This window comes from Podarcis bocagei (genome assembly GCF_964188305.1).
Source record: "Podarcis bocagei genome assembly, chromosome: 2".
Taxonomy (NCBI): Eukaryota; Metazoa; Chordata; class Lepidosauria; order Squamata; family Lacertidae; genus Podarcis; species Podarcis bocagei.
The window spans coordinates 92,757,152-92,783,908 of NC_138126.1; the positions used below are offsets into that span (position 1 = coordinate 92,757,152).

Sequence of the window (26,757 nt, forward strand, 5' to 3'; positions counted from 1 at the left end):
TTGTGTTTCCAATAAAAGATGTCCTTCTTAATTATGTCCTGCAAATTGGGGGTGCCTGTTAGCACAGCAGGGAAAGGCTAAACTATTATTAGCCATGTAAATTTATAGTGGTGGATGTTCCAGATTTTACTAACTTATGGGAAAGAAGTACAGAGGTACCTCGGGTTACATACGCTTCAGGTTTCATACACTTCAGGTTACAGACTCTGCTAACCCAGAAATAGTACCTCGGGTTAAGAACTTTGCTTCAGGATGAGAACAGAAATTGTGCTCCGGCGGCGTGGCAGCAGTGGGAGGCCCCATTAGCTAAAGTGGTGCTTCAGGTTAAGAACAGTTTCAGGTTAAATACAGACCTCCGGAACAAATTAAGTACTTGACCTGAGGTACCACTGTACATTTCTTATCCCAAAGTATAAACACAATTAAATAATAAAGAATTACAGTGGTACCCCGCAAGACGAATGCCTCGCAAGACGGAAAACCCGCAAGACGAAAGGGTTTTCTGTTTTGGAGGCGCTTCGCAAGACGAATTTCCCTATGGGCTTGCATCGCAAGACGAAAGCCCATAGGGAAATGCTGGCGGTCGGGAGCAAAGACTTTTGCCCACAGCCGGCCTTCAGAAGAGGACCTCTTCTGAAGGCCGGCGGGGGGCAAAAGTCTTTGCTCCCCCCCGCCTGCCTTCCCCCCACCTGCCCCGGGCGATCTTAAAATGCTGGCGGGCGGGAGCGAAGCGTTCGCTGCCGACCCCCAGCATTTTAAAATCTCCAAGGGACAGCAGAGAAGTCTCTGTCCCGGGGAGGTTTTAAAATGCTGGGGGTCGGGAGCGTTTGCTGCCGACCCCCAGCATTTTAAAACGATGTTCCGAAGTGGGGAGGTGGGGCGGGAACCTCTGCCCCAGCCGCCCCACTTCGGAACGATGTTCCGAAGGGGGTAGGGGGGGCGGGAACAGCTGCCCCAGCCGCCCCCCCTTCGGAACGATGTTCCGAAGGGGGGAGGTGGGGCGGGAACAGCTGCCCCAGCCGCCCCACTTCGGAACGATGTTCCGAAGTGGGGAGGTGGGGCGGGAACAGCTGCCCCAGCCGCCCCACTTCGGAACGATGTTCCGAAGGGGGGAGGGGGGGCGGGAACATCTGCCCCATCCGCCCCACTTCGGAACGATGTTCCGAAGGGGGGAGGGGGGCGGGAACAGCTGCCCCAGCCGCCCCACTTCAGAACGATGTTCCGAAGGGGGGAGGTGGGGCGGGAACAGCTGCCCCAGCCGTCCCCCTTCGGAACGATGTTCCGAAGTGGGGAGGTGGGGCGGGAACAGCTGCCCCAGCCGCCCCACTTCGGAACGATGTTCCGAAGGGGGGAGGGGGGGCGGGAACATCTGCCCCATCCGCCCCACTTCGGAACGATGTTCCGAAGGGGGGAGGTGGGGCGGGAACAGCTGCCCCATCCGCCCCACTTCCGAATGCTGTTCCGAAGTGGGGAGGTGGGGCGGGAACAGCTGCCCCAGCCGCCCCACTTCGGAACGATGTTCCGAAGGGGGGAGGGGGGCGGGAACAGCTGCCCCAGCTGCCGGGCTTCGTAGCGCTGCTGCGAAGCCGGGCGGGGGGTGGGAACACCTTCTGAAGGCGGGCAGGGGGCGAAAGTCTTTGCTCCCCCCTGCCTGCCTTCCCAGGGGCTTTTAAATCGCCCCGGACAGCGGAGAAGTCCTCCGCTGTCCGGGGCGATTTTAAAATGCCGCCCGCCAGCATTTTAAGATTGCCCGGACAGCGGAGAAGTCCTCCGCTGTCCCAGGGTTTTTTAAAATGCTGGGGGTGGGAAGAAAAGCCCTTGTCCCCCCCCCCAGCCTTCAGAAGAGGTCCGGGGACAGACTGTCCCCGGACCTGGCCTGAAGGTGGTTTCCCTAGGAACGCATTAATTGATTTTCAATGCATTCCTATGGGAAACCGTGCATCGCAAGACGAAAAACCCGCAAGACGAAGAGAATTGCGGAACGAATTAATTTCGTCTTGCGAGGCACCACTGTATAGAGTTGGGCCGCAAGGGTCAACTAGTTCACTGCAATGCAGGAATCTTTTGCCCAACATGGGGCTCGAACCCACAACTCTGAGATTAAGAGTCTCATGCCCTACTGACTGAGCTATCACTTGGCTTTTGTTTTGGATAAGTAAATTGTGAGAACAGGGGGATGGCCCATAACAAAACTTGGATTCCTTTTCTCTGCCTCCTTACTTCTGTTACTTTGTCAGCTTCAGTTTGACACTGTTACGCTCTCAGCTGCAACAGTGTGGCTCACAATCTTGCACTGATGCTAAGGCTGCAATTGTATTGAAGGCTAGAATGTCACAAGTCCCTCAGAATGCTGCGTGTTTTCTGCTCCGCCCTGTAATAAACCCAAACCCCACCTGCACCCTGAGAGCTGGTTGCTGCCGAGACATATAGCATCTCCTTCCCAGTGCATGCAGGACACATGGCAGTGCACCCAGCCATTGTGTGTGTGTGTGTGTGTGTGTGTGTGTGTGTGTGTGTGTGTACATATTGCACGGACCACAGAGGGAGGTGATCACCCCTACTTCACTTAATGGGTATCAGTGACCAGTCAGTCCTCACATCCTGGGATGTGGTTCCATGCTTACCAAGCATAGGAGGCTTGGAGAAGAGCAGGCCTCTAGATGCTTATAGGTGTGGTGCAGAAAGGCTTCGAGGAATGGTTAGGTGTGTTTTAGTACGCTCAGTTCATGGCCAACACTAAGGGGGGGGGGTAGGATTGCAGTTCATTCTGTGAGAAGTACCTGTACCATTTGCCAGCTCATATGTGGTGTAAGCTGATATAGATCTGGTATTGACGACACCACAGCCCATTCCCCAATGCAAAGCTGGCAGAATTCCCAGGGGCAATTGTGGGATCCATATATGTTCTGGTAAGCTCCCGAGGGAATCAAGAGCACCCCTTTTCAAGAAGCTGCTGTGAACCTGGAACTGTTTCAAGTGATTTGTCTGCAGCTATGCCGTCTTGGTTTCCCTTGTCAACCACAAATGTGCCATGAGTAGTTTGTGTGTGTGCATTAATAATAATATCGCCTTCTTGTCTCCGGTTCTGTGGCCTGTAGGATTTTTTGCTATTAAACCCTATAGGTAATGGATTTTACCAGTTGTGCTTTTCATTCACACACCTTTTCTTTCTTTTTCTTTTTTGAAACCACCCTTCCCCACAAAACATCACCAGTGGCAGCATTGTACTTATTCTATAAGAGGGGGAAGCTGAGGCAGTTGCCAACATCCAGCAAGACTGCTGTAGCAATGTAAAAGTCCCAGGTCGAGAAATAGTTGCTGACCGTGGTCTTTCAAAAGTCTACACCTGCCTTTCCTCATCTAACACAATTAGTATCCTTGCTTCTGGCAGAACATTGCCAGAAGACTGAATTCTACACTGGGAGGGGGAGTTACAGAATTAAGCAGAATGCCCTCCTCCCTTAGCCTTTCATGTCTGGGACAAGCTTGTTTGATCTGAGCACATTTCCCCCAGTAAAGATAACTCCTCAATTAGCTGATCAGTATGCGGTCATTGCATGTTCAAATGTTCTGGTCATAGTTTAGTTTGTTCTGCCAGACATTCCTCATGCGGACTTATCTAAGGAATTCAGGACTGAATCCCACTCGTACCAAAATGAATATCTGTCAGATTCTCTGTTGAAGTGATGCCGCTGCAGTTGGTGAAGTATAGCCTCTCGATCAAGCCCATATAGCATTTTCCAAATTACATTTCTAGGGACACCCCACACACACACCCCCTTGTCTTCTCAATGTTCTTACTTTCTCAACATGGTTGCAGAATCCAGAGTCTTGGGATTGTTGAGGTCTTCAAAGCCTTGATAAGACCATGGAGCTAGGTGTGCTACCTCTTCTCATCAACCCTGTTTCTGCACTGTGAGCACAGGACTGAATGAAGCTTTTTTGCCATATTTCCCCCCTGCTAAACATGCTAAGCCTTTAATAGTTTGCATAACAAGCGGAAATCCATCAGGTGCAATTTCATTGCAGGTCATTGCATCTATTTGAATTTCTTCATGACAGGCTGCTGCTGTGAATACAGAACCTGTTTAGAATGGAATTTGTTGTGATGATGGTACATAGCCCTAAATAGAAATATCTCAGCTACTGAATCTGCTTTAGTTTGTACTCTGGATGCAAACAGGACAGGATTAGGCTAGCTTCTACCAGTGCATAGGATGATCATATTTTTCCTGACAAGGTTCTTGTGCCCTCCCCCCCAAATGTGGGGATGGTGAAACAGCACCTGTTGATTCTGTTTGTTCTGTAGCTGTTTAAAGGCAGAGGAGCACTGCCACAAATTTGGCAAGCATCCAACTCTGGTAATCTAGCCGCTCTGCTGCTGTGCAGAAATGGAGTGCTACACATCATGGAATTGAGAGTGGAATATAAGGAAACAGCTGACTGCTTCAGTGCCTAATACAAACAGGCAGATGGAGACACCTCTTTACACAATGTATGATGAATTTCTGGAGTTTGATGCCACAAGGTTGGGTGCCAGTCACTAGTTTAGATGACTTTCAAGGAAGACCAGGCAAATGCATGGAGGAAAAGTCTTATCAATGGCTATTAGCTGCATGAGGGACGTATTCAGCATCTCAGTGCTGGTTATTGCCTTCATGTCCTGTTTGTGGTTTCCCCAGAAGCATTGGTTGGCCGCTGTGGGAAGCAGGATTCTTCTGCTTGACCTATCAGTGCCCTGTTGCCTAGTTCCCTGGAGCCCTTGAACCAGAGTTGAGGAACCTTTGGCCCACCAGGTGTTTCTGAACTACAACTCGCACAATTCCTGGCCATTGGCTGTGCTTTCTGGGATGGATGGGAGTTGTGGTTTAGGAATATCTGGAGGGCCACAGGTTTCTCACACCCATGGCCTCAAGAAACAAAGCAGCCTTGCTTTGTTTGCAGATTCTCCCATCACAATATCCCTGTTCTAGGCAAAGCATCAGCTGCATGTCCGGCCTGGTAAGGAAAAGTCAGTGGCAGCACTATAAATTAGGGTGTGGTGATATTTAGGGTGGAATGCTTTCTCAGCCAAGGATTATTGTCTCCTAGGAGTACCATGAAGTATTCTGCAAATGCCCTGAAGCATTGCAACGGAGCCTAAGGGGCATTAGAATTAGGCAGGAGAAAAATGTAAGGCATGCCAAACATCTCCTTGGGGTGTTCTCATCTTTGGAAATGCTTACCTTGCTTGTTGGAGAAGCCACCAGGCAGGGAGCAGATAAGTGACTCATATAGACATGCAGGCAAAGGCACCTCTCCCCCCAAAAAAATTCAAAATGCTTTGCAATCAACTAGAAATCTTGTGTATTTGCAAATGCAAGCAGCCTCTGCATGAAGAGGGCCCAAGTGCATTCTTGTCATTCTTTCGTTAGAAGAATCTCAATTTATGGCTTCTCTGCCCCCTCCTCACTAGTAAAGAATTCTAGTCTGTTAATTTCAGTTCTCAGTGAAATTTGCTTGAGAGCCTGGTACTGCAAGATAGCAAAGAGAACAAAAAGATAGCGCCCTTATTTTTCTTTCTTTTTAAATGGCACGGTTGCCCTTTTGGCTTGGACCTCATGACCGTAATATATAAATACATCTAGGAAAAATAAAACACAGCTAAAGTTACAGATCAAAACAGGCAACTGAAAGGCCTCCCACATCTAATTCTCTCCGCCTGCTTAGATAGCAAAAGTCTTACATCAGTCTTGGAATATACCTAGATGGGAGTCTGAGCTAGAGACCAGTCTCTTGCTGATGGTATTTAGGGGCATGAAGGCATCGTTGGGAGACTGCAGTGGATACAGTGGTGCATTGTGAGGGCATGATATGATCCTGGTAATGTAGTGCTTTAAGTTAAAGCTCTGACCATGGGTCCTCTTCCTCAGCATGAAGACACTCTTTGGGTGGGATTTATACTGGTGGAGGCATTCAAATATTCAGGTGGGGGAAAGTTTTGGTTCCCCAAATGTTGCTTAACAACAGCAGCAATTTATTACTTGTACCCTGCCCATCTGACTGGGTTGCCCAAGTCACTCTGGGCAGCTTCCAACAGAATATAAAAGAACACACGATGCAACTCCCATCATTTCTGGCCATTGGCCATGCTTGCTGGAACTGATGGGAATTGTAGTTCAGCAATGTCTGGACGGCCAAAGCTTCCCCATCCCTGAAATATGTGATGCCCTACCTGCTGTCAAAATGGCGCAGTCCAGGAAAAATGGGACCCCTGTCCGTGACTCGGTCCCTCCATGGCAAAAGACCTCCCAGCTGTTATTGTTGCAGCCTCCTCTCAATTCATCTCACCCCCATCCAGCCGCCCAACTATAGTCAGATGCTGCCCTGTGCAAGATTAGCTCAGTGGCACCATTGTGAGATTGGGTTACACAAATCCACAAGGTTAGACCACACCAGTTAGTTATGACAGATTCCTGCAACTTGCCATTTTCTTTTGTTTTGCAAGTACAAGAGAGCCAGGTTTTGTCCAGCGGGCTTATAATGCAGGGGAGACAAGCGAGGGAACTGGAGCACTAATGTGCTGCTTTGGAAAACAACCTGCCTTGGTCTAAATTGCTTCTCTAGTGTTTTGTGGACAGTTGGTCTGAAAAGAACAGGCAGGAGAGAGGGTGCCCCTAAATAAGAAAGCTGCCAAATTGCCAACAAAATAGCCCACTGGTTTTTGTGCTCCATCTTTAAAATTGATTTGAGGAAAACTAAAATGGATTTGGTTTCCTCCGCCAAAATACTGGGATTGGAGGGTCTGGGTAAAATTGTTTCCTTGGATTATTCCTTGCTTGACAACAGAACTCTGTCTCCTCCCTCTTCCCTCCCTGCGATTTCCTTAATGTGGCTGGCTCTATTTCTTGGGTGATGGTGGTGCCCAAGTTACTGGCTCATCACAAGGTGCTTTAGGGGTGGGGTTCCCACTTCAACTTGGGGCACCTTATCTTTATGTTTGCCAAGCCCAGAACTCCACCAAAGACTTTGGGCTTGGCTTGGGATTCATTTGAAGCTGCTACACACCCGTAGAAAACAGGGAAATAGTATTTCACTTAACACATGTACTTAGCGTCATTACAGTACATGTTACATTGTGAATATGGGCTGTGTGTGTGAGTGATCTTTTTGCTTGGCAATCTTGAAAGTGCTAATCTCAAAACTGGATTGCTGGGGGGCAAATAACATGTAGGAGCCCACTCATCAAACGGTGCATTTTCATTTGCTTCTGCAAGGCTGCAAGTTCAGTCAAGAACATGTAAGGCTGCCAAACCAATGCTCCCTCTATCCCAGTATGGTTGATGCTGCCTGGTAGCTGCTCTCCAAGGTTTTCTGGCCAGTCTTAATTGGAGATGCTGGGGAGTGAACCTGGTACCTTGTATGCAAAACATGCTGCTGACAACACTTCTCTCAGTGTTCCACGAATGGGGGAAAGGTATACAGGACTAGCAACCTTAACAATGTGTGGTTAAAAGTGGTGAAAAAGCAGTCCTCTTAATGCAAAGGTGAGGAAAATCTTCACTGCAAGCTTTCTGTCTATCGGTCTGACTTTCTTTTCTTTTTAAATATACAGTGGTACCTTGGGTTACATACGCTTCAGGTTACAGACTCTGCTAACCCAGAAATAGTGCTTCAGGTTAAGAATTTCCACACGACACAGCGGCACGTGTTGTTGGGGGCCTGTGCGGTGCACAATTTTTATTTATAAAGCATATAAATGGAGACCATACAAGATCAAAATGGTCTCCTTTCATAACTCCCCTTGAAGCCTTCTTGTGATGGCTTAGATGCTCAGGCAGAGTAATGTCCCAAACCCTCTCAGATCATCCAGCCCTGGAGAGAATTCACTGCATCCTTACTTATCTCATTCTGAATAGCTTAGCTGTGGAATTGTGTTTGCTTCTTTTCTGCATATTGTCACATTTGTGTTAATATTATTAACCCCCCCCCAAAAAAAGCCTGTTTGGGCTACCAGATGTAGTCTATGCCAATTTTTACTATGTATTTTCCATTCATATGTCACATTCTATCCATTGTTAGTGGGCTGCTCTGACATCCCCATCAGTCCAAGCATGCCACATTCTTTCCACCTGCCGTTGCCTCACCGCTGTACTGTGTTTATCTTATCAACATGCCTCTTATATCTTCCGAGGCCAGTTCTTTGGCTCTGACAGTCTTATTATTCTGCCCCTCAAGATTTAGAGGAGTTTTTCTTTCGCTGTCATTTGCTGCAGTCAGCTGGCACACTGGTGTACATCAACTGAAGCTGCTCACTCTGCGGGCCATGCTCTGAATTTGCTGCACTTTACCATTTCAGTATTGTTGACTTTAGTTAGTTTAGGCTTTCTGAGCTCTCCGGCAGAGGTTTCCCCCCAGACCTTCTCCCACTTCAGGTCTTGCTTGGATCAGATATGCTAGGGAATGAAATCAAGACCATTGTACTTCATTTATTTGACTTACATTCTGCCCTTCCTCCAAAAGGGAGCCAAGGGTAGCAAGCAACAAGCGATAAAACCAGGGGGGAAAAACATCTTTTAGAACAGCGGTCAGCAAACTTTTTCAGCAGGGAGCCGGTCCACTGTCCCTCAGACCTTGTGGGGGGCTGGACTATATTTGGGGTGGGGGGATGAACGAATTCCTATGCCCCACAAATAACCCAGAGATGCATTTTAAATAAAAGGACACATTCTACTCATGTAAAAACATGCTGATTCCCGGACCGTCCACGGGCTGAATTTAGAAGGTGATTGGGCTGGATCCAGCCCCTGGGCCTTAGTTTGCCTACCCATATTTTAGAAAAACAATTCCATGCAGAGCCAGACTAGGGAATATCTCTATTTAAGAGGCTTTTTGGAAGAGGAAGGTCTTCAGCAGGGGCTGTGAAAAGGCAACACAGTCGCCAACTGTCTACTGTTCAGGGGGGGGGGGTTTACATAGGGTAGGTGTGGCCATGCTAAAGGCCAGATTCCTACACTGAGGAATCAGGAATGGGCCTCCTGATAAGATGATGCCTGCAGGAGCAACCCCCCACTTGCAGAGTTCAGTGATCAATTGGGTATATAAGGGATGAGTCTATCTTTCATGTGCCTTCATGCTTTCAAAGCATTTAGTTCAGTTCTTGCATTTACACCCCACCTTTTTGTCCAAGGAGCTCAAGGTGGCATACACATTTCTCCCCCTCTCCAGTTATCCCTCACAATAACCCTGCAAAGGGGGTTAGGCTGGGAGGCAGTGACTGGACCAAGGTCACACTCTAACCCAGGGGTAGGCAACCTAAGGCCCAGGGGCCGGATGCGGCCCAATCACCTTCTCAATCCGGCCCACGGATGGTCCGGGAATCATGTTTTTATATGAGTAGAATGTATGCTTTTATTTAAAATGCATTTCTGGGTTATTTGTGGGGCACAGGAATTCGTTCATTCCCCCCCCCAAAAAAAAAATATAGTCTGGCCCACCATATGGTCTGAGGGGTGGTGGACTGGCCCATGGCTGAAAAAGGTTGCTGACCCCTGCTCTATCCACTACACCACACTGGCTCCCATTAGGCTATTGCTGCTGCTCCACTCTGTGTTTGACCCTTGGTGCCCGGGGGAAAATAAGCACACCATGTCAGTAAATGAACTGGGCCACTTGTAAAGTCCTCCAACTGCAGCTCTCTTCCTCTGAGAGCCTGCAATCTGGAGACGGCTGCATTTATTTATTAGTTGCTTACACTAATGACACTTGTAATAGCTCTTATCTGCCTGGGGCTACATTCTTGAAAGCTCCTACAATGATAAAGGGCTTGAAAGAACCTGCACAGTGCATATCATTCTTATTCCTCCTCCTTTTTCTTTCTTTTTAATCTAAAAGAAATAAAGTAATTAGGCATTCGAAACCCTTCATGTGGGTTTCTCATTAGACCACCTAAATGATCTCCAAAATGTTATCTTCCTCTCAGATAGTTTTATTCAAAGGGTGTGTGTGTGTCTGTGTGTGAAGAGTAAAAGTTCTCCCCCTGACTGCTGTGGGGTTCAGATGCAACTTGTGGGTGGGGCAGATCATGTAGGACTTTCTCATAAAATGGGCACCCAGCCTTCAGGCATCAAAGTTGTAGGAAAGCCCCACACAATCCGCTCCACCCACCCTGTTGCATCATTCTCTCACACTCCCCTTGCCCCATCACATCATGGAAAAGTGGTGTGCATGAATCGAGTCACAATCCCTTCTGGAAACTCTGCATTTCAGCACTTTGTAATCCTTCCAGAACTTCTCTTTCACCAGCCGAGACACCCACCCGCCAGCATTTGGCTGTGCAATAGCAGCAGAGTGACTGCTCCTGTTCAATAAAAAGGGAGCCCATGGGAAGACTTGGGATTCCATCAGAGGTAACATTGTGCCACATCTTTTGGGAGAAGGGATGAAGCTCAGTGGTAGATCACATGCCTTGCATGCTGAAGGCCCCAGGTTCAGTCCTTGGAAGCCACTGACACTAAGTCTAGACAAAGCTGAGCTTAATGGACCAATGTGCTTGCTCAGTATGAAACTACTTCATATATTTCTATCCTCTATTTTATGGTGAAATAGCTTCAAGAGTTTCAGAAGCCTCAGATATACAATCACATGTGAAATCTCATAGGAAACATCCCTGTGGTTTGTACACATTTTTGGAAAAGTGGGTATTGTTGGAAGAGCGAATTATATTTGTCCTCGGTAGTGTTTGAATTGGCTTCCATTAATTTTGGTGTGGGCCGTTCTCCTGTGATAGACAGTCTGCTTGGATGAATGACTCCATATGAAGTTCTAAGGGAGCAGGATGTACGTGTGGGAGTTGAGATTTATTTGGGATACTGGAATGACAGCTGGCCCTTGCTTCTGTAAAATATCTAACATGATTGGGGCAAAATCCTAAGCACACTTAGGTTGGAAATGACTCATTGAAACCAAATAAGCGTGCATAGGATGGGAACGTGAGTGACTCACCAAGAAGTGTGAATGCCCAATATTCACCATTTTTATCTGACCCTATTAATGGACTTATCTAGTAGTACAAGCCCTACTTTTCCCACTGCTACATAATTGAAGTCTGTCTTCTGAGCTGCCGGCTAACTTCTTTCCATAGCAGTATCTCTAGTGGTGAAATGGAAATATTTATGGATTTATTTCATAAAATTTATACACTACTTGATTGTAAAAAAAAAACAAAAACCCTCAAAGCAGTTCACAAATGATAAAACAGTAAAATCAAGAAAAAATTACAAGCCTTCTTGAAAACATACAAAAGTTTCAATGCTGAAACACTGGAATTTGCCTCCAAGTAAATGCTCTTGGGATTATGGCCTAAATATACTGAGTAAATATTACTATGTTCCTTCTTAATAAACAATGCATTTATTGACAAGAATTTAAAAAACCTGAGCTTTGGGGATATTCAGGACTTCTGTTTGCAGAAGTTTATGTTGTAGCTGAAATGGGGGCTGGAAGAGAGAGATGATTACAGTAAATTAAAACGAAAGTTAATATGGTGTTTGCATGGGAATAATCAGGATATTGTAAATTTCTGCTTAAGAAATCAAGTGCTACGGCCAAAACCTCTTTTAAAAGCTGTGATTTCAAAAGAACTATGGCAATATTAGATAAAATATGCACCCAGATTCCCAATGCCCAAATCTTTCATGTTTTGCTAAGGAAGATGGGATACATTGTGGGTCAGGATGGAACTCTTCTAAGGCAGAGAGGACCTGGGCACCATAAACAGAAACAGCAGATGGTACAGACTTGACAGCACACAAGCCTCTCATCCAAAGGATGTTCCATTGAAGCCCCTCTTGCTTCCAAAATATGCAAAGCTGGGGCTCTGATGAAATTCTCAGAGCCTGCCTTAGAAATGCTAGACCACCAGTTTGCAGGTTTCTATGCCTCCTAGACAAAGCAGCAGTAGGAAGAGCCCTAGTCATTGAAAGGCCGTCTGTTGCATGTGCAAGTCGAGCAATCTTTTTGCTTGGTCTGCTAACTTCCAGGGGGCTATAAATAGGTGGAGCTGTTCCACTGGGTTAAGCCAACCCTGCCGTCTCCCTTTTACGCCTGCAGGAGTAAACTGTGTTATAGAGAAACTTAAAGGTTCCTGGGGTGAAGTAGTGCGCTGTTGTGGTATTCGGAGTGCTCATTGTAGTGTTTGTTTTGCAAGGACACTTACCCACCCACAAGGCATGCAAATAGTTCAGCTCTGACTCAGACATCAAGGATGGCCTTTTGACTGAGCTCATGTTGTAAGTCTCCTGACTTTTGACAGCTGGGCTGCAAGTGGCTTGCCTAAGGTTCCAAATGGGGACAGGGCTGTCACTTAATGATGCTTGGTTATTTCAGAGTTTTGCAGCTTTCTTAGCACCCCGGTCGAAGCAGCAGCCATGTCGGGGCCTTTCTAAATAGCTGCTGTTCTGCCTCCTCTGGAGATTGCATAGCTGCTTCTCTAAACCCCCTTGCGAGCGTATTGCTGCAAGCACTGCTGCCATGGAGAAATTGCAAATGTTCAGTTCCTCAAGCCACTGATAAGATCAGTGGTTTGGAAACTGCAATTCTTCTCCCACAACTGCAGGTCATTCAGATGAAGTGCTGTGGTTAGCGATCTTGGGTCATGGGCATAGCGCCTAGCAAATGACTGTGGAATGTGACAAAATTGGGGTGGGGAGCCTCTGGAATGCAGGCTGAATCTGGTCCTTTAGCTCTCTCTAGCTGGCCTTGCTTTGCATCCCTAAAGGGCAATCGTGTCAATTAGTTTTGTTTGACTCAGCCAGGAACTTCCAACCTTGCCAAATGGGTAAAATATCAAGAGCTGCAGGCAGGCTAGCTCTGGAAATGATAGAAAGGGGGCTATGAACAGCTGCTTCGTTATTAGGTTCTGGGAGAGTTGTGAGCCAGTGAGTAAGTTGTGGTCTCCTTGTCGTACTTTCCGTGTTTATCCTCTGAAAATTGGATAAAAAACACTGAAGGTTTGGTTGGAGATGGCACAAATGGCCAGAAAAATTGCTCAGTTCCTGCTCATCCCAGAAGCAGCACTTATAAAACACCCTTGAATTTCCTCCTTGTATGCTCGAGGTGAGATTTGCAAGAGACTCTATTGGTGCCTTAATTCTGGAACTGCTTGGTTACCTTCCTAGGAAAAAACATGGGCCCCAACAGCTGAGTCTGAAAGTGCTTGACTTCTATTAACACATAGCAGGGGTAGCTATCCTGATGCCCTCCAAATGTTTTTTGGACTCCCCCTATCCACCATGGCCAATAGTGAGGGATTTGAGGAGCTGTAGTCCAACAGTATCTGGAGGCACCATGTTGGCTACGATTGATATATATGTTTATGATAGTCAATCAATTTCTACTGTAGCTTTCATACAAAGAGAATCACTGGATTATTATTTTTTTACTGCTTTGCTATCGCATGTTCAGCAGCCAGAGAAGGGAATTTTCTGCCCTTGCACAGATAAATCTGTAGAACCTCTACCTCTGGTCTGCAATTGCCCTAATGGTTTTTTGTGTGTATCTTCCTTTTTTTACAGAATGGCTGCAGGGTGTCCAAGCTCTGATGATCCTTTCCATCATCTTCAGCGTATTGTCTTTGTTCCTGTTCTTCTGCCAGCTCTTCACTCTCACTAAGGGCGGACGGTTCTACCTTACTGGCATTTTCCAGATCCTTGCTGGTAAGTAAAGGGGAGTGGAATTGCATATCCTGGAACATTGCCATGGGAAATTGTCCAAGATGGAGCATTGGTTAATGATGGAAAGCAAGGGAGACTCCAGAATAGCAAAGTTAAGATGCAGAACATGATTTTTTCTAACCTGTCATGTGCTCTGCATGTATGTAGGATTATTCTTAAATTTCTTACACAACATTCTAAAGAAAGAAAGGGCAAGACAACTTAAAAGACTATAGGATATTTAATATTTTTTAACAATCATTTAGATGACAGCACAGCACATTTAGCAATTAAATTTTAATAATTTAAATTATTAATAATTTAATAATTATGCTTACGATTGAAAAAGGCCGGTTACTATTGTAAGCAACAAGAATTCTCTGGTTGTATTGAACAACATTATGCATGGTGTGAGGAAGGTGCTGTAACTGTCTGCATGCGGGTGCACCCGCTCCCTGCCAGAGAGAATGCAGACCTTGCTGAGAAAGGGAACATTGTCTGGAAAAAACAATCTCAGAAAATTAGAATATTGTGAAAAGGTGCAGTAGCTATTCAATCCATAATACCTGCAATGGGTTCCTGAGCCTTTAAATGGTCTCTCAGTCTGGTTCAATAGGAAGCACAATCATGGGGAAGGCTGCTGACCTGACAGTTGTGCAGAAAGCCGTCATTGAGACCCTCCATAAGGAGGGAAAAGTCTCAAAAGGTAATTGCAGAAGAAGTTGGATGTTCCCAAAGTGCTGTATTGAAGCACATTAATGGAAAGTTATGCGGAAGGGGAAAGTGTGGAAGAAAAAGGTGCACAAGCAGCAGGGATGACCACAACCTGGAGAGGATTGTCAGGAAAAGACCATTCAAACATGTTGGGGACTTTCACAAGGAGTGGACTGAGGCTGGAGTTAGTGCATCAAGAGCCACCACACACCGACGGATCCTGGAGATGGGCTTCAAATGTCGTATTCCTCTTGTCAAGCCATTCCTGAACAAGAAACAAGGCCAGAAGTGTCTTACCTGGGCTAAAGAAAAAAAGAACTGGTCTGTTGCTCAGTGGTCCCAAGCCTCTTTTCTGATGAGAGCAACTTTTGCATCTCATTTGGAAACCAAGGACCCAGAGTCTGGAGGAAGAATGGGGAGGCACACAATGCCAGATGCTTGAAGTCCAGTATGAAGTTTCCACAGTCTCTGTTGATTTGGGGAGCCATGTCATCAGCTGGTGTTGGTCCACTGTGCTTCATTAAGTCCAGGGTCAATGCAGCTGTCTACCAGGAGATTTTGGAGCACTTCATGCTTTCTTCCGCAGATGAGCTTTATGGGGAGGATGACTTCAGCTGTATGCCGTAATCTCAATTATAACAAATAAAGGCTTGACACATCTCACTTTGCATGTCATGAGTCTATCTCACATATTAGTTTCACCTTTTAAGCTGAATTACCGAAATAAATGAACTTTTCCACGATATTCTAATTTTTTGAGTTTCACCTGTAAACCGGAGCCTCTCCATCTTGAGCCAGGTTATCAATAAACTTTGTGAAGATCAGACTGGAGCCTACATTTCTTGGGAATCATTCTGCAAAGAAACAGTAAAGATGTTTGTACCTTTAAGAACTGTTTCTCTGAGCTCTGGGCAGATTGGGTACAGCTGGTCATGACTACAAAAGGAGGAAAAGTTGCACTTTGAACTTTGCCTGCAGGGAGAAAACACCCACAAGCTTTGTTGTTTGTAGTTTTTGTAATAAAGCCGTTATTTGATTTGTTTTACACCGGTCTCGTGGTGTCGTAGTTTCTGTCATCTGCCACCAGAGGAAAAAAACCCTCTAACAACATTAACTACAGAGACAGTACGTTAACATGGATTCTCCACAAATCACTGGGTGGAAATCTGCACAGTCACTCTGACATCCGCCGAAGAAACTCTTAGAACCCTCCAGTTTGCTAGTACAGCCAAAAAAAATGAAAAACCACCCAATAATAAATGAAGTTATGGATGAGGATGCCCTTCTGAAGAAGTATCATTTAGAAACTGAAAACCTGAAGCAACTCATTGATGTTTCATCACAATCCCAGCCGGCACAGATCCTTGAAGAGAAGAATGCTCTTCAATAGTCCCCAAACAGCTGGAGGGCCAAGTCTGGCCATCACTGTCCTAAGATAATCAGGACTGCCTTATGTACTGCCTTCTGCAATGGCACCATCTCTTGGACTTGTTTTGTGGCACGCTTGCCAACCACTTTCCCAGGGCTGAAGTACCATCAACCGCCATTCACCCACTCAGTCCACAGTTCTGACTGCTGTAGCACCAGGCTTGAAAGGGAGCTGCTGTGTGCTTCTGAATAGTTCTTGTGTCAGCAGCTTCTTCTCCTGTCCCTCATCTCACTGCACTTCAGCCTAGCATTGGGTGAGCATTCCACACCCTGGCTCCTAAAGAGAGAGAGAGAGAGAGAGAGAGAGAGAGAGAGAGAGAGAGAGTCTGTTTAAGAGCCTCCAGAGTGGGAGCTGTTTTGGCTTGTGCTCAGATTAATTTGCATTCCTCCAAAAAGGTTTGCTTTTTCAAAGTCAGGGTTGCATTTCCTCATAACATTCCTGGGGCTTTATGGACATTAATCCATACCTTGTATATACCGTTGCTGGTAGCTGTGAAGATTTAGGAGCCTCAGCAGCCAGCATAAAGATAGCTCCTGTTCGTGTTTTTCCTGATTCTCTCCGGCCAATTCAGTGTGAGCAATTGGAACCTCTGTTTCTGTTGGGTGGAGCATTTGGAAGCCAGCCCTGCTCTCCAGTCCATGAGAAAGCATTTTCCAAGCCGTCAATCACTTTCTTTGCAGATGATCTTGCCCCCAAGGCAACCTTCCTTCCTGTGACTCAGCCCTGTGCTGCTTATAAACTGCAGTTTAAATATGCCTGGTTTTAATGTGTAACTTTCCAGCATCTTTGGAAGGAGCAGGGTGCTGATCACCGGGAACTGTCTGGGTAATATTAGGTGTACTTCTGTTCTTTGTGTGGGTCTTTCAGCGAGAGGGACCCTAAGGTTCATCCAGTCCCCCCGCCTGCAATGCAGGAATATGCAGCTGATCAAACTTGCAACCTTGGCATTATAAACACCATGCTCTAACCAAGTGAACTATCCAGGAAATGCAATTAAAACTGAACTCAGTCTCAGAGTACATGATGGTTACACAGTATTGTAACTAGAAAACAAAATCTGAGTTTTGAACATATGCTTTCATAATAGGTTTATCATGCCAAATTCAGCAACTTTCATGCAGATTTTTTTTTTACTTTTATAATGACCGATTGATGCCATCAGCATTTGAATACAGCATGTTATGAATCTATCAAATCTGAAGGGTTTGTTTTTTTCTGCAGAGACATGCAGAAGTAGATCAGATTACAAGATCAATTTGTGTGCTTGACAGATACTGACTTTCAAAATAACACTTGTGTTTGGGTTCCTAGTTCTAGACTTTGAATGCAAACGTTCCATAGCACCAGGTTTCAGTCATACAAAACTTATCCTGGTGTTTCCAGTGGCTCAAATATGTTGCTTTGAAGTTTCTTCCAACGCTCAAAGTTGGAGGGCGGGGGAATTATTTGGGACGGCTAAATTTTATGTTAGGCCCAAATCAATTGACTGGTGCCATCTTCCTCTCCTATCCTATAGGATAGTGCTTCCAACTTCTTCTGTGTGTACCCTCCTTTTGCTAGAGATGCAAATGAGTGCTGGAATTTCAACTCTATTCTGGTTCAGAGATGAACCCGGTGGCCTTTGCTCCACCAGTGGGTGTTCTCCCATGGAGATTGCATCAGATACTGTCTCTAGGAACGGACTTTCCATTTTCTTTTGCAAGATGGGAACAGAAGACATTTGTATTAATTCCCTACCCCTTTAAGTGCCTTCTCTCTCCACCCACCCTCCACACTTGTTGGAGGTCCAGTGAAAAAAAATTGGTTACTTCAAGCAGAAACAAAATCACCACCATCATCTCCTCCTCCTTCCCAGCTCTTCCCATGCACAATCCACACTCTCTTGTCTAGTGCCAGTAGGTGATTTGTGGCACGACTGCCCATCCCACCCAAAGTGAGAGACAATTGCTTATGCTCCCAGTCCATGGGCTGGTGGCTGTGGCTGTGGGTGTCCTCTCGATGGCTCAGAGAATGGGAGCTGCATCAGCAGCTTCTGAATTCAACACATTCCCACTCCTGCACTTTTGTGAAAACAAAGGGGGCAGTGTGGAGGGAAAGAACAGCTCAAATATCACTGTGGTTAGGTGTAGGTGGTCCTGAGGTCACAGGGCTTTGGAACAGAGACTACTCTGGTGGCACATTGAGCAGGTTGTGGAATTGCTGGGATCAATGAAAAGGCCTTGTTCTGGGCACTGAATAGAAGAGCCATTGTGTAATCCTGGCAGTCGCTGGTGCTGAGCTTTTCAGGAGGAGGGAGGAAATAGTTCTAGAGCTGGAATTGCTGAGGTGGCAATACAAAGATGCTGAACTTAGAGGCATTAGTGCAGGAAGGGGGCCTGGTTTGACCTGCTCACGCTTTGATCACAGGGGCTTAGGGCACTGGAGGCAGCAGAGTGGAAAAAAGAAGACAAACTTCTGCTTTAATTATTAGCAGCAAGGCAGGATTAATTATTCCCTAGTACATTATAGAGTAGGGCCTCAGCCAGACCAGTGTACCTGTTGAAATGCAATGGAGCAGTCCTTCATAGGAAGAGAGGGCTGATCCAATTTCCTCGACTGGGCATTGCAGACTCCTCCCAGCTCAAAAAAGAGGATTGGTGGCCATTTCTTTCAGTTAAGAGGAACTTTTAAGGTGGCAGTTGTAATAGGAAAACTTAGGTACTGTATACCACAGTAAATCCAAGATGTGGTGTTTCTGGAGATAGAAGGATAGGCTGATCCTGCATGAATTTAATTCTCTTCTCAAAGCTGATTAAAAACAAACAAAACTAAGGTCCTTATACTGAAGAATACAAAATTGCAAAAGATAGTGATGCCTTGGAGTTTGGAGAACCTTTGAAAGTGAGGCTCTTTTTGGCAGGCACCTGTGTGATCCTGCTTTCAAAGCCTCTTTTCCTATTGGGTTTCTCTTCCTCAACAGGGAGATACGTTGAAAGCCAGAAGAGCATGTGTGCACATGCGCACATGCTCAAGCACTCGCCCAGTTGGCCCTTGGGGGCAAAAAGGCTGCTCACACCTGCTTGCAGCCTGAAATTTCTTGACGTAAGAGGAACCTTGCCGGATTGGGCGAAAGGCCTGCCTAGCCTGGTATCCTATTCTCACAGTAGCAAACCAGGTGTCTTGAGGTGCTCCTAAGCAGGGTATGAGCACAACAGCTCTTTCTCCAGCCACTGAGCCAGTGTGGTGTAGTGGTTAAGAGCGGTAGTCTCGTTATCTGGGGAACCGGGTTCGTGTCTCCGCTCCTCCACATGCAGCTGCTGGGTGACCTTGGGCCAGTCACACTTCTGTGAAGTCTCTCAGCCCCACTCACCTCACAGAGTGTTTGTTGTGGGGGAGGAAGGGAAAGGAGAATGTTAGCCACTTTGAGACTCCTTAAAGGGAGTGAAAGGCGGGATATCAAATCCAAACTCTTCCTCTTCTTCTTCTCTTCACTGGCATTCGGAGGCGTATCTAGTCAAGGTCTGTGGCGAGCAGACATTGAGAGTGCTTTGTCCTCCATGAATTTATTTAAAGGCCCCCAAGCTGCTGGATCTTGTTAAATATTGTGGTAGGGAAGTTCAGAAGGAGTTAGGTGGAGAAGGAGAGATGTTCATTATAACAGATACATCCCAGCTTGATCTTCCATGTTGGACCTGGATTGGCTTGCTTACATTCTTTGCTGACTTCTCTTTCGCAGGTCTATGTGTGATGTCCGGGGCCACCATCTTCACGGCGAGACATACAGATTGGCATCCCCCTGTAGACAGCATCTCCTTTGGCTTCTCGTACATCCTGGCCTGGGTGGCCTTCCCGCTGGCCGTCATTAGTGGGGTGATCTACGTCATCCTGCGGAAGCGCGAATGATGTGTCGAGGGCGGCCGCTGAGACTACAGCACTCAGGACAAGGGGGCCTTGATGAGTTAGGAAATGGAAACAAACAAATAAAAAGGAAGTTAACCAAAACAATATCAACAAGGAAAAAAACAACCAAACTGAAAGAAGGGTTACTGTGTTCATTGAAGATGTATATAGTATCTATGGTTTAAAAAAAACCTATTTATAACACTTTTTACATATATGTACATAGTACTGTTTGCTTTTGTTTGTTTGACCTGCCGCCATGTTTAAAGCCTAAAGAAAGTGCCTAAGGACTCTTTAACTCCTAACAGCATAATCAGAGTGCCGTTCCCCCTCCCCTCTTGCTGTGGAAGCAAATGGATCCCTCCTCCATAGCTCTCCACTTCCAATCCCCAAGCCACATGACAAGGCAGGAGCCATAAACTTGGTCCTCAGATAGGTGTGATATGCCGCCCACTGCACTGATGTTTGCTTATGCCCCTCATATGCTCACGTTAACTAAAAGATGGTTTGCAATGGCCACGTAGAGGGAAGGGGAATGTCAACGATGAGGAACGCATGGCTGGGCGAGCCCAGCTTTGGAACCCCTTGGAATGCTAGTCAAGCTGTGGCGTCGTATGTGAAGGATAGTCCCACCAATGCAACCAGAAGCTGCATAATATCACCACCTTCCCCACCCCCCTCTTCGTATGACAACTGGAGCTCCTGGGAGCACAGAAATGTCGCCAGTCCTTCATAAATCCCTCTTTAAATCAGGTCCGTTTCTCCGTACTTTGAGATGGCCAAGATGAGCACTGATGCTAAGAAGAAACACTGGAGGGAGACACGGGACGAAAAAGAAGTCCGCCATGTTGGTTTGTAACTACCCACTGGTGTGTCGCCCCCCAACCTTGCCCATTGTGGGACAATAGGCAGAAAGAATAAGCTAAAGTAGGGGAAAGCAAGGAACCCTTCTAAGTTCCAGACCCCCACCCCACCCCTCTCCATAACCCCTTTTACAAAATTGAATACCAAATCTGTGAAATGGTGCTATCTATTTACCATTCCTTATATCGCTAAGCCATTTAACCTTACTCACTGGAAAGTCAGATAACGATTTTGAGATAAACCAAGGAATAGGAATGATAAATAATTCTTGTGTAATATATACAGCCTGTAACTGCTTTTGTACTTAGGAAAGTTGCTATCATCATTATTATTATTACTATTATTATTTTTTAATAAAGCATTTATAACCAAGGTATTTCTCTCCCCCACTCCTTTTACTTCATGGTCGGGAGGGAAGTAAGTGAACCTTCTAGCCCCTTGAGGATCCCTCCCTCCTTCCAGCTCCTCTGTAACCCTTTTCTGTGTGTCCCCCCCCCCCAAAGTGTGTCTGGCAATGAACTGTATTGGCAGCCGTGTGTAGATGTGTAAGCGGTGCCTTTTGATGCTAAGACTCCAGACATTATTATATGATTATTTTGCTTTGCTTTTCTGATTTTATACCAACTTGTGTGGACTAAGAAGCAACAAAATAAAAGTCAGAATAACTCACATGCTTTGGCCTTTGGTTGTATATCTTTGGGAAGGACGCAAGTATATGTGGTTAGAACAATAAGATGCTGTATGTATTTATTTAAGGCAGGGGTAACCAATGTGGTACCCTCCAAATGATGGTCAATCACCAGGAATGATGAAAATGGGCATCTAGCAAAATCTGAAGGGCACCTGTTGGTTACCCCCATTTGGGGCTAGCATATCCACTAGCTGCCTGCAATGAATCATTCCGTAGGGAAATCTCTCTCTCTCACACCCTCTCTCACCCATTGCATTCCCCAACACTGAAGACAAGCAATAAACAAGCCAGGTAGAAGAGATACACAAGGTAGACATTTCAGGGCTGCTTATAGTATGACCTCTTTTCCTTCCCTATGGGATGATTCTCTTGTCCATGGGTAGGCAGACTAAGGCCTGGAGGCCGGATCCAGCCCAGTTGCCTTCTAAATCCAGCCCGCTGATGGTCCAGGAATCAGCGTGCTTTTACATGAGTAGAATGTGCATCTCTGGGTTATTTGTGGGGCATAGGAATTCGTTCATTTTTATTTTCAAAATATAGTCCAGCCCCCCACAAGGTCTGAGGGACAGTGAACCAGCCCCGTGCTGAAAAAGTTTGCTGACCCCTGCTGTAACCCTTTGTGTTCTGAGCCATAGCCTTCATCAGAGGCCTAAAGACGACTGTAGTCTTTTTGCTTTGTGAAGCTGGATCTTAATGGGAAATTGATATGGCCGCTGACGCAGGCTACCTCTCTGGGGGGTGTTGGGGGCCAAGAGGTCATGACTTAAATCCCACATGGGGTTGGTTGGGCTCCTCCTACATCTTTGTGAACCAGGCTGCCTGGGTGGAGTTGGGTCAATAAAACTGGTGATGCTCCACTCACTGTTTTTGTGCTTAAATTGGGGCAGCTGACTTAAGAGGCCAAAATGGAAAGAACATTGCTCCACCAAAACACCAGCACTTTCCCCACTCAGACTCTCTTACAATCTGCTGTGGTACAGGTGGCATGGAACACTTTAAGATGGGGGGGGTTGGGGGGTGCTAGGCGAAGAGTCTAGGGGACACGGGTGGCGCTGTGGGTTAAACCACAGAGCCTAGGACTTGCCGATCTGAAGGTCGGCAGTTCGAATTCCCATGACGGGGTGAGCTCCCATTGCTCGGTCGCTGCTCCTGCCAACCTAGCAGTTCGAAAGCACATCAAAGTGCAAGTAGACAAATAGGTACCGCTCCGGCAGGAAGGTAAACGCCGTTTCCGTGCGCTTCTCTGGTTTGCCAGAAGCAGCTTATTATGCTGGCCACATGACCCAGAAGCTGTACGCCAGCTCCCTCGGCCAATAAAGCAAGATGGGCGCCGCAACCCCAGAGTCGGCCACGACTGGACCTAATGGTCAGGGGTCCCTTTACCTTTACCTTTAGGTGAAGAGTCTCCATTTGGCCTTTCTATTGCCCTCACAGTGGTTAACACTAATGGATTTGATAAGCCTTGCTGAAACCTAGTTCCCACCGGATATGTTGTACTACAACACCCATCAGCCTTTAACATTGGCTTTACTGGCTGGGGCTGATGGGAGCTCAACATATGTGGAGTTAATTGGTTGGGGAAAGCTGGATTTCAACTTTGACGTTCCAAGTGGCTGGTTGGCATTATTATAAGGCAATCAGAAAAAGTAAGCGTGTACTCAACATCACATGGGCAGAAATAAGGTTAACAGGTTGTATGTGGAACATTTGGCCTTCCAGATATTACTGAACTATAACTCCTGTCAGCCCCTGGCAAGTTATGAGTCAAATACTGGAGATTCAATATGTCATTTGGTTTTTGAAACATCTGATAATGGATTGGGCAAAGAATGATTTCCCCACAATGCACTCAAATTGCTCTTTAAATCTTGGCTGAACTTGGAATTCCTGAAACTCTATCTTTCTTCCTCATAATCTCTGCCCTACATGCACACTCCTGGAAATTATAGAGCCTCATGCATTTGAGGGAAGCTTTTCAAATGCTCCCTTTTCATTCAGAAATGTTTGATCTGTGAATTTCCACAGAGGAAAAGCTTGGGTGATATTCAATACACCTTTTGCAGGCACTAGACTGGATTACAGACATTGCTACACTGAAGAAAATTGTGTTTGGTGTCTCAGAGAAAAAGCATGTTTATGCTTGAGCAAAAAGCAAACAATAATAATAATAATAATAATAATTTATTATTTATACCCCGCCCATCTGGCTGGGCCTCCCCAGCCACTCTGGGCGGCTTCCATAAAAACCAAAAATACAATAAAATATCACACGTTAAAAACTTCCCTGAACAGGGCTGCCTTAAGATGTCTCCTGAATGTCAGATAGTTGTTTATCACTTTGACATCTGCTGGAAGGGCGTTCCACAGGGCGGGCGCCACTACCGAGAAGGCCCTCTGCCTGGTTCCCTGTAGCTTTGCTTCTCGCAATGAGGGAACCGCCAGAAGGCCCTCGGCGCTGGACCTCAGCGTCCGGGCAGAATGATGGGGGTGGAGACGCTCCTTCAGGTATACTGGACCGAGGCCGTTTAGGGCTTTAAAGGTCAGCACCAACACTTTGAATTGTGCTCGGAAACGTACTGGGAGCCAATGCAGGTCTTTCAAGACCGGTGTTATATGGTCTCGGCGGCCGCTCCCAGTCACCAGTCTAGCTGCCGCATTCTGGATTAGTTGTAGTTTCCGAGTCACCTTCAAAGGTAGCCCCACGTAGAGTGCATTGCAGTAGTCCAAGCGGGAGATAACCAGAGCATGCACCACTCTGGCGAGACAGTCTGCAGGCAGATAGGGTCTCAGCCTACGTACCAGATGGAGCTGGTAAACAGCTGCCCTGGACACAGATTTGACCTGCGCCTCCATGGACAGCTGTGAGTCCAAAATGACTCCCAGGCTGCGCACCTGGTCCTTCAGGGGCACAGTTACCCCATTCAGGACCAGGGAATCCTCCACACCTGCCCGCCTCCTGTCCCCCAAAAACAGTACTTCTGTCTTGTCAGGATTCAACCTCAATCTGTTAGCCGCCATCCATCCTCCAACCGCCTCCAGACACTCACACAGGACCTTCACCGCCTTCACTGGTTCTGATTTAAAAGAGAGGTAGAGCTGGGTATCATCCGCATACTGATGAACACCCAGCCCAAACCTCCTGATGATCTCTCCCAGCGGCTTCATATAGATGTTGAAAAGCATGGGGGAGAGGACAGAACCCTGAGGCACCCCACAAGTGAGAGCCCAGGGGTCTGAACACTCATCCCCCACCACCACTTTCTGAACACGGCCCAGGAGGAAGGAGCGGAACCACTGTATGACAGTGCCCCCAGCTCCCAGCCCCTCAAGACGGTCCAGAAGGATGCTATGGTCGATGGTATCGAACGCCGCTGAGAGATCCAGCAGAACTAGGAAACAGCTCTCACCTTTGTCCCTAGCCCGCCGGAGATCATCAACCAGTGCGACCAAGGCAGTTTCAGTCCCATGATGAGGCCTGAATCCCGACTGGAAGGGATCCAAATGGTCCGCTTCTTCCAGGCGTGCCTGGAGTTGTTCGGCAACCGCTCGCTCAATCACCTTGCCCAGGAATGGAAGATTTGAGACTGGGCGATAGTTGGCCATCGTGGCCGCATCTAAAGATGGTTTTTTAAGAAGCGGTTTAATAACCGCCTCTTTCAGCGGGTCTGGGAAGGCTCCCTCACGGAGGGAAGCATTCACCACCCCACGAAGCCCATCGCCCAGTCCTTCCCGGCTAGCTTTTATAAGCCAGGATGGGCAAGGATCCAGGAGACAGGTGGTTGGTTTCACTCGTCCAAGCAGCCTGTCCACATCCTCGGAGGTAACAGATTGGAATTGATCCCACTCAACTTGACTAGACAGAACTCTAGCACTCTCCCGCCCCGGCCCTGCTCCCACGGTGGAGTCTACTTCTTCCCGAATCTGAGCGATTTTATCTGCAAAAAACTTTGCAAAATCATTGCAGGAGAACATGTGGCCCGTACTGGGCCCCGATGTTGCAGGTGGTTCCGCTAAATTGTGAACCACCTGAAAAAGTCTCCTGCTGCTGTTTTCTGCAGATGCAATAGAGGCGGTGAAGAAATTCTTCTTCGCTATCGCCACTTGGTAGGCTCGACGTTGAGCTCTAACCTGTGTCCGGTCAGATTCGGAATGAGTTATCCGCCACCGGCGCTCTAGCCGTCTCAACGATTGTTTCATTGCCCTCAGATCCGTGGAAAACCACGGGGCTGTCCGGGCTCCATGCAATTGGAGAGGGCGCTTCGGAGCCAAACAGTCAATAGCCCTGGTTAACTCCACATTCCAGCGGGCCACCAGGGAATCGGCTGAAAGGCCATCAACATGGGATAAAGTATCCCCTACCACTCTCTGGAAACCATTTGGATCCATTAAGTGGCGGGGGCGGACCATCCGAATTGGTCCCACCTCCCTGCAGAGGGGAAGGGTCGCGGAGAAGTCCAGTTGCACCAGGAAGTGATCTGACCATGGCACTTCTTTCGTTTCGCTTTTACTTAGTGTCAGATCACCAACATCCATAGAGGTAAACACCAGGTCCAAGGCATGTCCACGACTATGGGTTGGGCCAGACTTATTCAGGGACAGCCCCATGGAGGCCATGCTTTCCACGAAGTCCCGAGCGGCCCCTTGTAAGGTCGTGTCGGCATGGATGTTAAAATCCCCTAGGACGACCAGGCTAGGTGTCTCCAGGAGAACATCCGCCACGACCTGAAGCAGCTCGGGCAGGGAATCCTTGGTGCAGCGGGGAGGTCGGTACACCAAAAGGAATCCTGTACTGCCCCTATTGCCCAACTTCCAGAACATGCACTCAGAAAACTGGGTCTTCCCAATAGGACGCCTGGTGCAAACTAATGACTTCCTAAAAATCACTGCAACCCCCCCTCCCCGCCCATGTGACCTGGGTTGCTGTGTGTAAGAGAAACCTGGTGGGCAAGCAGCGGCAAGGACAGGCCCATCTGCTTCATCCAACCAAGTCTCTGTTACACATGCCAGGTCAAGTTCTCCATCCACGATCAAGTCATGGATGGCAGTGGTCTTATGAATCATTGACCTGGCATTGCACAGCAGCACCTTCAGGTCATGTGGGTATCCCTTGCTGATTCTAGTATCCATCCGGTCAGGACCAGACCCGGAGGCAGGGATAGTCCTCAGACAACGACTAAACCTGCCTCCTCTTTATGCTTTATGCAAACCCCTTTATGCTTGGGCTGTAGCAATTTAGCAACTCTTTAAGTCTTTATTTATCAATGGGAAAGATGGTGAAACTCTGCCATCCCGTGGTGAAAGGTGGCACTATCAGCAATTCCTCTTCCTGATGTAATTTGAAATGGGAAGAAAAGTTATGGGTTTTGCTTTTGAGCTTTTAAACGTTACAACAATTTTGTTTTTAATGCATATTTTGGGGGGAGCTATAAGACCACAGGGAAATGGTCTAAGCTTTCTGGAAATAGGAATCCACTCCTTTACAGACTTTG

At 47.0% G+C, this 26,757-nt stretch overlaps 1 protein-coding gene and 1 long non-coding RNA gene across 3 annotated transcripts in view; one reads left to right on the top strand and one right to left on the bottom strand.

Annotated features, from left to right (window-relative positions):
* PMP22 (peripheral myelin protein 22) overlaps positions 1–21,248 on the top strand; it is a 31,611-nt gene extending 10,363 nt beyond the window's left edge. For both annotated transcript variants that reach the window (XM_081183869.1, XM_081183870.1), the window contains exons 4-5: positions 13,554–13,694; positions 19,550–21,248. In XM_081183869.1, coding sequence (XP_081039995.1) covers positions 13,554–13,694; positions 19,550–19,716 — 308 coding nt within the window. In that variant the 3' untranslated portion in view covers positions 19,717–21,248. The remainder of the gene's footprint in view (positions 1–13,553; positions 13,695–19,549) is intronic.
* LOC308581461 lies at positions 15,417–19,040 on the bottom strand. The gene is made up of 2 exons (XR_014005092.1): positions 16,301–19,040; positions 15,417–16,110 (listed from the first exon to the last, which is right to left on the bottom strand). It is a non-coding gene; the product is annotated as an uncharacterized lncRNA (long non-coding RNA).
* Positions 21,249–26,757: the final 5,509 nt, after the last annotated feature.